The sequence below is a fragment of the Corvus kubaryi genome, unplaced genomic scaffold, assembly GCF_017639235.1.
Source record: "Corvus kubaryi isolate FWS band 111438036 unplaced genomic scaffold, C.kubaryi_AGA036_p1.0 74, whole genome shotgun sequence".
Classification (NCBI taxonomy): domain Eukaryota; kingdom Metazoa; phylum Chordata; class Aves; order Passeriformes; family Corvidae; genus Corvus; species Corvus kubaryi.
In genome coordinates this window covers 12,380,202-12,392,700 of record NW_024582061.1, presented here as the reverse complement: position 1 = coordinate 12,392,700, position 12,499 = coordinate 12,380,202, and the positions used below count along the sequence as shown (strand labels likewise).

The window sequence follows — 12,499 nt, the reverse complement described above, 5'->3', positions numbered from 1 at the left end:
AAACTCTCTTTCAGGAAGTCCTTGAGATGAAGGTTTGCAGAAACGGGAATGTATTGCAGTGCTGTATCACTGTGTTTTGCTCTATTTTGCATATTCCTTCTGCAAAAGGCATCCATCTGCTCCTGCCCTTCTCAGGTAAAGGCTGTTGTCCCGAGGCCTTTAAACTAAACTAGGATTTGGCCTTGGCTGACTGTTCTTGTGTTTCACCCTCTCACCCCTTGCTCTAATCACTACTTTCACATGTCGTGGCTACAGCCCTGGTGTTGATCAGATCCTTTATCCGCACAGTATAACCAAGAAAGCCTTTGAGAATTAGGCGTGGCTAGACATAACCAGGTACAAACAACTGCCCTGGGGTGCAGAGGGTTCCTCACTCACTTCCTTTATAGTCTTTTCCAGCTGCTGCCACTCTGTTATCAGCAGCCCTTTGTGGAGGGAGCTGGTGGACAGAGGAGGGGGCACACAGTAGTTCTTATCTTGTCACCTATTTAGCATCAGAGACATTTGCCCATGAAACCTTCTTCTCCGTGCTGAGGACATCCATTTCTCACTAGAGTGCTCTTTTGGAATTTTTACATAATAAAAAGCAGAAGAAATGCTGCTTAAATGTGTGAAAGATCTGATACGGGCTAGCCAAACTTCTGCAAGCTTTCCCTTCGTTATACCTGCCAACTTCCCCAGTTGTCTTTGGAGTTCACCCCTTGTTCAGCACATATGTGGGCTTCACTCGTTTTAATAATGTAGTTTTCAGAGCTTAAAATTAATAATGAATTTTCCTGTGTATAAGCCAGATCTCAGACGATTCTCTTACAACAAGGACTGCCAAGGGAACACATGAGATATGTATTACTTAAAATAGCATTGGTGTTTGCATGCAGACAAATGGCTAAAACCATGCAGGACATATTTCTCTCACCATTTCTGGCTGTTCCCTTAAACACACTTCAGCCTGATTTTCCATCATTCTGAGACACGTGCCAAAGGAGAGCTGGAAAATTTAAGGTGGCTGAAGTTCCCTTCTGATGCAGAGGCAGATCCTGAGCCGAGGTAAAACAGCATAGGTCTATTGTAAGCTGCACTAGTTTGAAAACAAACCAGTGGGAGGCACTAAGTCAGAATAACAATTTAATGGAAATTAAAGAAAAAGGGGGAAAAAAAAGGTAGAAGAAAACACTGTCAAACTGACAGAGTCAAGGTACAACCTGACACCCTGTTAGGCAGGGTGGTGGTAGCAGTCTGGTGGAATGGTGGCTGCAGTCCTCTGAAGCAGTGATCCTGTAGTAAAACAGTCTGCTCTTCCTCAGGAAGTCCAATGGTGGCTGTGTAGCTCCTGTCCTCTGGAAATCCAGTGGGAAGCCCGTGTCTCTGGTGTTCAGCCTCAGATTATATCCACGATGGGATGCTTGGTTCCTCCCTCTGGGCGGAGCATCTCACAGTGGGGTAACGAGTCATGAGGCCAAGTGTTGATTAGGCTCATTAACAGGAGATAGTCCGGAGGGAGTTATCTCTGAGTCAGGCGGCAGGACAATGGTGGGCAATTAACAGAAAGATAGTCTGGGGGGAGGAGGCAAGGAAACACTGCCCCACCTGGTTTCAACGGCTCCTGAGGATGGTAATAGAATACACTGCAACCCAGGACATAAGCCTTGCTATGTTCATGCACAGCAGCTGAGAATCTGGCTGGATAGCCTTAATTCCCTTAATAACTTTGCCTTAAACAGTTGCATGTACATAATTTTCCACTCTGAGTTTAACTCTTTTTCAGCTGTGTGACAAGTGTACTTCCCTTGTTGACCTACAGATGAGCCATGAGGCTTAGCTAATTAGAGTAAACAACCATGAATTATTAAGATAATATTCTGTTAGATAATTCTGTCTTTCTAATTCTGTCATGACTGTTGCACACCTTTTGCTCTGAGTGTCTTGCCACTAATAATACTTTTAAAATAATTATCACAATGAACCATATGAGACAGCCGGGGTTCAGTTGCAGCATTTCTTATGTCACTTTGTGGAAGCCACACATCAACAGTGTCAAAACTGTGGGTCCCTGACTGTGAAGTGAGCAATGAAAGTATAGCAAAAACTGTTAGGATTTTTTCTTCTATCTTCCTGAAGAAAATGTGTAACACATGAGTTGATATTCCCAACTAATTTAATTTTGTCTGTATTTACTGTAAGTCTTTTTTTATGTCCAGGACTTTAATTCAAGGAGATAAGAAGGCAGGATTTACTATTTTTTGGGCTGATGATGGTCTGGACACTGGACCAATACTTCTGCAGCGAGAATGTGATGTTGGCCAAAATGATACCGTGGATGACTTATATAACCGATTTCTCTTCCCAGAAGGAATAAAGGCTATGGTATGTTTAGCTGTTCTAAATACCAGCTTTTTAAGAGGAAAAGAGGTTGAAAGTAAAGGAAATATAGACAAGATATTTGCATTTGGAAAGACAGAGGTTGTGGTACTCAGCCAAATCTTAGACTTCACTGGAGCTGTGCGGCTGCACAACAGCTGAGGGTGTGACCTCAGAATATTTGTTGCTGACAGCAGGCAGAACGTATTCTGTTTCCACAGATGGCAAGAAGTTAAATTTGTTCAGAATGTGGCTCTTTCCATAGATTTCTTAAATGCTTTCACAAGACAAAATCTTTTAAAGGCTCAGTGAGAAAAAAGTTAGGTGTGAGATTTTAAAGAATAAAGGGCAGTATGGTGTATGAAGCTCAGAGTCCTGGTAGATTGGCTTTGAGTTTTCTATGCTTTTCATTTTTTGTATTTTTTTGAAGTGAATAAAAGAAAATGCACAAAAAGTACTCAGCATTGTTCTTTAGAGATTTTTTTTCTCTCTCCATTTAAATGCAGAAAAATAACTTATTGCAGAAAGAAAAAGGTAAAAGTTGAACGCAATCATACTGAGCCACATTCTTGTCCTGGAGAATTCAGGCAGCTGTTCTAAGTTTGGTGACTAGGTACGCCCATGAAATTCTGGAGGCTATTTCTTTCGTCAAAGAAGCTTAAGCAAATACACATTTTTAATCAGGGCAGCACTGGTTTGGAAATACTACGTTTAAAAAAAACCCAAACCAATTCACCTTGTGGCAGAAAGTCTTTTGCTGTCATTCCCAAGTATGACTGAGGAAAAAAAGGTGAACCAAGCTAACGTTAAATCTTTTACTTTTTCACATAGGTGGAAGCTGTACATCTAATTGCTGATGGTAAGGCCCCTCGCATACCTCAGCCTAAAGAAGGGGCAACATATGAAGGGATCCAGAAAAAGGAAAATGCAGAGGTAGTGTGAAGTAACACTGGTTTTTGGAGCACTAGAAAAGTTATTAACTCAGATTACAGTAGCAGTAATATGAAGTTAACATGATTTTTAACTGAGTTGTTTCCTCACCTCTTTTTCCTGGGATACCTCCTAGGATGCACATAATGGAGCCCTAGGTTAAGTTCCTTTTTCCTTTCAGCAGATACCTGTATTTAGAAACTGTGTCCTATTCGGGATCATGTACAGGCAGCTAAGAGGCAGATGCAATTTCAGTGGATTCTTAATATGTCATCATATATGTGAATACAATGTTGAGTCAAGATCACTCTGCCAACAGGCCGTATGAAATCCTCTACCAGAAACACGTTTGATGTCAGGAAAAGCAAGTGTTGGCACCTTTCCTTCTGGTTCCAGGAAAAAAAAACAACACAGGCCATATAAACAAACCAAAGATTTTAAAATTAATTAAATACCCATATGAGAATTATTTTATCTAAGCATCCCTACTGCATTAGATGATCTTGTTTGTGGTTGGGAAGGTGTGGTGATGCATCCTGGCATGTTTTGATTTCCTAGATCTCCTGGGACCAACCTGCAGCAGCTTTGCACAATTGGATTCGAGGGCATGATAAAGTGCCTGGAGCATGGACAACAATAAATGGCCAGGTATGCTCTGAAAACCAGAAGAATGTTCTTCTCTATACCCTCTTTTTGACTCTTTTTTATTATAAAATTAAAGATGCCTGCATACAGGTGAATACAAATGGGTGTTACATTGGTGTAGCTCTAATTTGATGACTATATGTTTTGTGTATATATAGAACAGGCACCTAAAGAAATATGCAGAACACAGTAGTTAAGACTATTTTAGTCACAGTTTCATTTAATTTGAAGAAAGATGAGTACAATATCTGGGAAAAAAAATAAAGCATGGTACAAAGGTACCAAGAGTAGAACCACACTGTGCCAGTTATTTTGTGAAGTAGGTATGCGTTACAGAATAATGCAGCCCACGCTGTACAGTGGCCAACATCACAGTATTGACAGCAAAATGAAACACTGCGAGCTACTGAAATAACAGAAAGTTTCATTTTAAGGAGATTTGGGCCTAGATAATCTGCAGAAATAAATCTATGTAATTTTATAGAGTGAGTGGTCCCTCACTCTGGGTATGCACTGACAAAAGCTGCTCCCTTTCGTGGACTGGTTGCAGCATGCTCGTTGTTACAGCTCAGCTGCTTTGCAGGTTTAGGCAACTTGAAAAATTTTACATGTTCTGAGTTGTAAAGATCTAGAACTGCTGTAACATGTTTTCCATATGTAGGTAATTATGTTTTATTTCTGTTATATTAAAGCTTCAAAACAGTATCATAAAATCGTTAAAATTTTACAGCACATTTAGAATCTGTGTGCTTTTAATTACATTTCTTTTTAGGTGGTAACTTTTTATGGGTCATCATTACTTGATGCTTCAGTGCCTGCTGGACAAGAGCTGACAATAAAAGGTGCTTCAAGACCTGGACTTGTAACAAAGAATGGTCTAGTCATTTTTGGAAATGATGGGAAGATGGTAAGTGCTCAGTCTGGCAAACATAAGCATGGATGGAATAGTTTTAGCAAGAAGGGCAGGTAGTGTGGAATTGACAAACTACACAAATCCAGGTGCTAACGACAGACAGCTAATTCACTTGGAGTTTATCAATCCTTTACCATCCTATAGAGAAGACATTCATGCTTTGCTTTTCATTCAGTCCATAATCATTTCCTATATGGAGTAAAATCTATTCTTACTAGCACAGAATCTGAAAGACAGGTATGAGTGGCCTGTGCTAAGTTGCCTGCATTGTATCAGCTTTCCTGGAAGCCATTTATTTCACCAATTCAATCACCCTATTAATGCCTAAAAACTCTTCACCCAATGATGTACTACCTCCCAGACTATTTAAAATCATGTCCTCTCATTTTTCAGGTACTAGTGAGAAATCTGCAGTTTGAGGATGGAAAAATGATCGCTGCATCTAAATACTTCTCTGCTGATGAAACAACTGCCCTGGAACTTACAGAAGAGGAGAAAAAAATGGCAGAAGATATAAGGGTAATTCACTAACTGCTTTAGTGGGATATTATTCAGACAAAAGCATTACATACTTATTTTTGGCAAGGCATATCTTTTATTTAGTTGTGCAAACAATTTTTTGATAAAATGTACTCAAAATGTATGGGGGGGTGAAGGTTTAGTTATTGACATTAATTCAGGTGAATCTGGGAACTCACTAGCCTACTTGTCTGTCACTTCACAAAGTTTCCTTTCACATACAAGTGATAGAAAAATAGTGATGGCAGGCTCAGCTATGGTAAATATCTATGAATGATGAAGGTGGGAGTAAGGAAAAACAAATAGTCCTTCACCTCACAGAAGTGAGGTTTTCAACACTGGCAGACTTGGACAGTTCTTCAAATACTTTCTTCACTGTGGTGTTAATCACTAGGATGTGCTCAGAATGGGCCTGTTGGACAAGCTCCAGGGAGACTCAGAACAGCCTTCTGAAAGCAAATAGCAGCAGTTTTCTCGCTGTACCTGTGTGCTTTGTCTCTTCTGCCACAATCACACACAAGGAGCTGGCTGGCAGAGGGATGGGAACAGCTGGAGCAGAAAACTCTCATAGCCAGAGAGGCTGCCCTCTCCTGAAATCCATCCCTCTGTAGTGTCAGGGGCTTAGCTGAAAGCCACATTTGTCATTAAAGTTTTGTGCCAGAGCAAATGAATCATAGATGTCTTCCCTTATGCTAACTCTGCTGCAGGGTTATTAACTTTTGGTACAGGTCGGGCAGCTTGATGTACTAATATTTTAAGCTGCTGCTCCAAGATTATCTTGAACCTGCTTGCCAGCAACCTAAATGCTGCCTGGAGCTATTGAATGACTGAGAAAATTATAAAAATAAGTATAAACTCATCAATTGGTGACACTGCCTGTTAACTATGAAACTCAATTATAATTAATTGAAATATTACATTACCAGTTATTTGACTGCTTATTTCTCCATCTCATGCACGCACCTTAAACTACTTTGCAGCTTTGGCCAGGTGCCTGAAATGCTCTCAATCCATTCACAAAGTGCTCCAGGCTGTCCTTGCCTATACTGATGACACATTCCATAATGCAATGGGAAGTTATTATTTGGACGATAAAAAACCTTTAAAAACTGGCCCTGAAAATTATTAGCATTGTACCATTCAGGTTCGTTGCCTGATTAGGTAAAATTACCATGGACAAAATACTGTATTTTGATCATCTAATTATACTGAAAAATTTCTTGTCCGACATGAAGTCTCCAGACTGTTTTAGACCCTCTTAAAATAACTTTGTGCTTTAGAAACATTTGAAGTAATATATGCTGTAGGCACAGATACCATAGAAAATGCAGTTTGATAAATAGTTCTTGCAATTACAGGATTGTTCATTATTGCCTCTGTTACTGTTATGTATTATTAGGCTATTTGGAAGGGAATTTTAAGCAATGTTGCTGTGATTGAGGATTCCACAGACTTCTTCAAATCTGGAGCATCCTCTATGCATGTTGTCAGGTAAAAATATTCAAAATAACAAAATTGTGAAGCCAAAGTTAATGAAAAAAAGTTGTTGTGGTGCCTTTAAATCAGAGTTGATCAAGTAGTGTGAAAGAAAGTAATCCCCCTATGTTTTCCAGTACTCTCCCTATTCCCTTTCTTACCTTTGAAAACATGTACGGTTCTTCTCCCAGAGTTATGAGATATTGATGTAATCCTGCTCTTTCTACTGAAGGAAAATTCCTCTTAACTTCAGGAACATCAGCCCCATGGGAGAGCTTGGTGATGCTCAAACCTGTCTGCATGCAGCCATAAGTATCTCCAGACCAGGGGGCTGAGTGGGGACCTGAGCAAAGAACTCCCCAGAGGGAAAGAGGAGCCTTTCACAGAAAGAATTGAGCCCATGCTTAAAGGTGCACTGAGTTTGTCATGGCTTGGGCCACCTCGTTTGCCTTCTTTTTGCAACTCAGGCCATAATATAAAAACAGCATTTTTAAACAAACTGATTATTGTGCTGATTTCTTACCAGTCTCAGTGTCCTCCATATATTGGTTAGAGTAGTCCCAAATACTGTTTTCCAATAGGAGATCAATGTCTTCTTGTAATTGATTTTCGAAAGTTTGCCTAAGAGTATTCCAGAACTGACATTTTCTTTTTCATAGCATCCCCATTTAAACCAACAGATTTCAGGAAAATGCACTTCTGCGCCCTTGTCAGAGAAACACGCAGACATATTCACATCCATACAAATTGAGACCCAGTTTTGATCCCTTTTGACCTTCAAATGATTCAATTATCTGAAGAATTCTTTCATTTATAATTAAACTTGCTCTTTCTTCAAAATCTTTAGAATGCTAGAAGAGATCAAACAGAAGCATGGTGGACTTCAGCTACAGAATGAAGATGTGTATATGGCCACTAAATTTGCAGACTTTATTCAGATGGCTGTCAGAAAACTCAGAGGAGAAGACAAAGAAGAAGAGTTAGCCATTGATTATGTAAGACCTTTTATTTTGCACTTATTTCTTAGTCTTTCTTGGGTTTCAAGGGAGAGCAGACTGTGCATTTTATTACACTGCTTGATGCAGTAGGTCAGCAAATAAATATTTGGTTATACAAACTTCTATATATTTGTATTTGGTTTCCATTACATTTTACTTCTAACAGCCACATATACAGGCTAAAATGTGTCTGTATATTGGCTGCAGATATCAAAAACTTGTTAAGCTACATTAAAATATTAGTTATTATATATTTAAAACAATTTGTTGTTAATTTCACCCAGGTTTCAAAAAATATTAACAACATGACTGTGAATATGCCATACCAATGTTTCATAAATGGGAAATTTATAAATGCTGATGATGGAAAAACATATGACACTATAAATCCAGCAGATGGATCAGTAAGTAATTTCTAAATATGATCAATACCAGTTTATTTCATTTTTTGCCTATTAAAAAATCTAAAACATTGCCTGAATATTGCTATTTATAAAATTATACACTACATATTAAACAACCTCTAGAAAAAATTTTAAGTTTCAATTTACTTCACATTTTCTGTATTCTACAATATTTTCCATTTGAGTCAAGCTGCAAAGCAAAAATAACCTACTTCCACTTCAATTACTATGTCAATTTCCATACCCAGCTGAATATTTTACCTTGATTTAATTCTTGTTTAGTTTTGCAAACAGAAATTGCTGAAGTTTATTTGCTAAGGAAGTCTTTCTTTTAGGATACTGTGTATATTTCCTGTCAGTAATCAACTGCTTTTTTTTTTTTTTTTTAATAAATCTGATACCTTAGGGCAAGTGTGACATTAAAATGTCCCTTTAAAATCCCAGTAAGAAAAATAACTTTTCAATAGGAAAATACATACAGTTGCACTTCAGTACTGAACTACCCAATATTGGTTGAGCAACTCGTAACTGTGAATTATAAATAAGAGAAGTGATTCTGATTTCCATGTAGTTGCCATTTAATTCTGGAGTAAATAAAGTCTGCTGAAATCAATGACACAATTTTCACTATCATCAGAAGTCAGACTCTGATACTTTTCCTGAACTCAGTATAGAATGGAATAAAAGTCATAACAATTTTGTATTAGGATTTACAACATGTGTATTTACAGAACACAATCAACTTAAAATACTGCGTGCTCATGGTGGTTTATGATAACAGAAGCTCCATTCCTTAGAAATGGAACATGTGGGAGTCGTTTTAGCATGTTTAGGTATTAAATTGTAATGCCAGATATAATGACTTCCAGCTTTTGTAATATCACATTGGTTTTACATATGGGAAGAGAGGGTGAGGTCCAATGGGACAACGCACCTTGCTTTGAAGAAGAAGAAAGACTGAGGAATCTGAGTCCCTGCAGTGTCCTCCAGATTTTGCCACCTCAGTTATGTCTGATCATTTGCAGCCTGGCTCACCTGTGACAACTGCCACAGTTGAAGATATAAAGTACTTGCTTATACCCAGTTGAGAAATTTGGGAGGAAGGAGTAACACTCTGCATCCCAGTGTTTCTTTTTGAGCTAATGCAATGCTACCTTTGCACAGGTAATAGCCAGTGTATCTTCTGCCTCACTGGCTGATGTTGACAAGGCAGTGGCAGCAGCAAAGGAGGCATTTGAAAATGGTGAATGGGGTAGGATGAATGCAAGGGAAAGAGGACGACTCATGTACAGGTATGTACGGGACAGCTTGCATTTGTTTCATTTTCTCAAATCTTGTTTTGTTTCTCTGAAGAATTGTATATGTTTTCTGAATGTGATGGATATTCATAATTCCACTTTCAGAGGATCCAGACTAGACATCTTTTCATCCTCTGACTAACTTCAGTGTACCAGCCTCAGGTCTTAGCTGACCAACCTTTCTTGTGGCAGAGAAGAATTTTGTGGTCTCTCATTGCCACCATTCTTTCATTACTATTTATGAATGGAGACAAAGAATTTGAGGAAAATATATTTTAAATACTTGATGTCTTCATTTAATCTATATGAGTTTCATTGCAAGGATTGAGAATTCCCTTGTAAACCTTCATCCTTCCATATAAATGAGACTAAGCTTTAAAGACAGTGTGCCTGGGTTAGGTAGGCAGAGATTTGACCTTGCTAAGCCTTGCTGCATGTGAACTCCCTACAGCAAACATACAGCTGCATTGCCACTAATTTTGAACTTTTGAACTGTAACTGATGCTAGATTTTTCCAGGATCATATCCCAGTAGCTGGATAAAGACCCACTGCAGGAGATTTGTTATGGTCTGCAATGGAAGAATTGTCCTGTGCAGAAACTCTCTAAGCTGAATCCAACATTTACCTGAGACACTTTTACCTCTTTTTTGTATCTGTCTCACCGTGTCTAGTTAACGCCTGGTTCTTATTTTTGGCTGTGTTTCTATTGGTTCATAAGATAAGCAGAGGTTTTGTTGAATTAATGGTATTTTAATGGTGGGGTTTGATTCTTGAAGGGCAAGAGGTGATCTTAGAAAGATGGTAATGCTGACTAGATAGTGTGAGAGTGATACTGGAGGCAGCTAATAAAACCCCAATTGTTATAGATTCTCCATATCCAGCATGATGCTTAACCCAAGCACAGGGGAACCACTGTCTTGCAGACTTCAGGTGACTAGAAGCATCAGAGCTTCCCTATAAAGAAAGCCTCATTTGTGGGCTATATGAAGAGCTTTCATTGCTTTTTCAAGTCTAAACATTCAAAGGAATGAGTAGACATGAGTAAAGAAACAGGTTACTACTGAAAAAATGCCACGTTTTACGAGACATTGCAGGCATCTTAGAAAAAAGAATGAAAGCAAAGCCAAAAAAGGGAAAAAGGCCTGCAGGACTCTCACAGAGTTGAGTAGTGATCACAAGAGAAAATGGGCAAGTCAGAACTGAACATTAAATACACCTGGTCACTTAAGTTTTTCACAAGAGGGCACATATTCAAAGCATGCTCAAACTTGTGTATAATTTGTATCAGGAATGTAGAGTGCTTGAGAGACGAAGTTAACTCTGACATGAAGAGAGATTTTTAAGGTGTGAGAACTCCAGCTCTGTTTTACACTTGGAAGATTTGCAAGCATAGCTATATTAGGTATATGGAAAATACAAATCCCCTTCACCACGTAGGTTATCCCTGGATTAAACTTTGCTTAGGGAACTCATTCTCTAGGATAAAACACCAGAGTGTTTATGTTGCAAACCATTCCCAGTGTGAATAAAAGCTCTCTCTGGACCACCTTAATTGAAATAAGGGCCCTTTTTCTCTGGCCTCTGTTCAAACTGGAGATTTTGAGTGCTGAACCAAAGAGAATGTGTGTGCCATTAAAGCTCCTAGCTCTGCTGCTTTGTCTTAAGGAATCGTTAATAGAAGACATAAAGTGCATTTTAAATGAAACCTTCTCCTTTGTCCCTCACATGCCCATATCCATTCTCTTACACAACACTGCCAGTGCCCTGACCTGTAGCTGGGTCTCCAAGATACACTTAAAACAGGTATTAGAGAGAATTTTTCTGAATCTCTGCAAATGCTTTAAATGGGCAGAACTTATATAACGGAAAAAGAGGTTTCACACCCAGCTTTGAATACTCTTTACAGGATCTCAAATGCGCTTTGTTAAGCTTTTAAAATCACATTGGAGCATTGATTATACGTCTGAGTACCAAATCACAGAAGGAAGCTGAAGAAAAACATTAATGCATGTGAGAAAATGCGAAGGACTGAATGTGAAGATTGATTGATGCAAACAGACCTGAACAGGGAACCACTAAACTAACAGTAGTGCCTTCTAAGTACAGGTGTCAATCAGTGCAGATGTATTTTTGAGACACTCTGATAGTTATTATCAACTTAGTAATACTTCTACTTATTCTTACTTACACCTCAGGTGAGTTTACACAGTTCATGTCTTCATTCAGTGTCTACTACAGCCAGTGTGAAGACATTTGCAGACTAAGGGGCAATTGTTCAATCCCTTACTGATGTTAAGGAGCAGTGGCTCCAGTGCTCCACCTCCAAATTTAGTGGGAATGCTCTTTTGATTATGTTTCTTTGCCACACTTACATAATTTCAGGCTGTCAATGGTTAGATATCATTTCCCTTTGATGCAGATTTTTAACATTTTTATTAAAGACTTGCAGACCTGATGGAAGAACATCAAGAAGAGTTAGCAACAATAGAGTCTATTGACTCAGGGGCTGTCTACACTTTAGCTCTGAAGACTCATATTGGAATGTCTGTGCAAACATTCAGATACTTCGCTGGATGGTGTGACAAAATTCAGGCAAGTGGATACGTAAAGGAAATGATCAATGGCAGTGCTTCTCTACACTTCTTTCCTGTTGTTATTCTTCTGAAACAGTGCCAAAAAGTAGTAAAAGGAAAAAGTAATTGAGGAATCAAAAACTAAAGCAAAATTAGAATTTTACCTAGAATGGGTCTCCCTGTCAATACAAAAGGATAGTCCACTTCCAGTTGGAGAATATGGATTTAGAATGTGACTCTAAATATCTAAGAAATCAGTTGAGGTATCACAATGGATATACTTGCTTGGTCAGCTCTTGATTATTCGTGGAACAGAATGTCACTGTGCTCACCACGCAGGTAAATGCAGAGACCTGTGCTTTGCTGCAGTCTGACCAAGGCTGG

General features: G+C 38.7%; 1 protein-coding gene across 1 annotated transcript in view; it reads left to right on the top strand.

The window, feature by feature from the left end:
• The window catches only part of ALDH1L2 (aldehyde dehydrogenase 1 family member L2), a 29,483-nt gene that overhangs the window by 10,477 nt on the left and 6,507 nt on the right, over positions 1–12,499 (top strand). Inside the window, 10 exon segments of the mRNA XM_042050928.1 lie at positions 2,199–2,364; positions 3,190–3,291; positions 3,847–3,936; positions 4,706–4,840; positions 5,240–5,365; positions 6,765–6,856; positions 7,689–7,836; positions 8,124–8,243; positions 9,408–9,535; positions 11,984–12,134. Of these exon segments, the coding sequence (XP_041906862.1) occupies positions 2,199–2,364; positions 3,190–3,291; positions 3,847–3,936; positions 4,706–4,840; positions 5,240–5,365; positions 6,765–6,856; positions 7,689–7,836; positions 8,124–8,243; positions 9,408–9,535; positions 11,984–12,134 (1,258 nt within the window).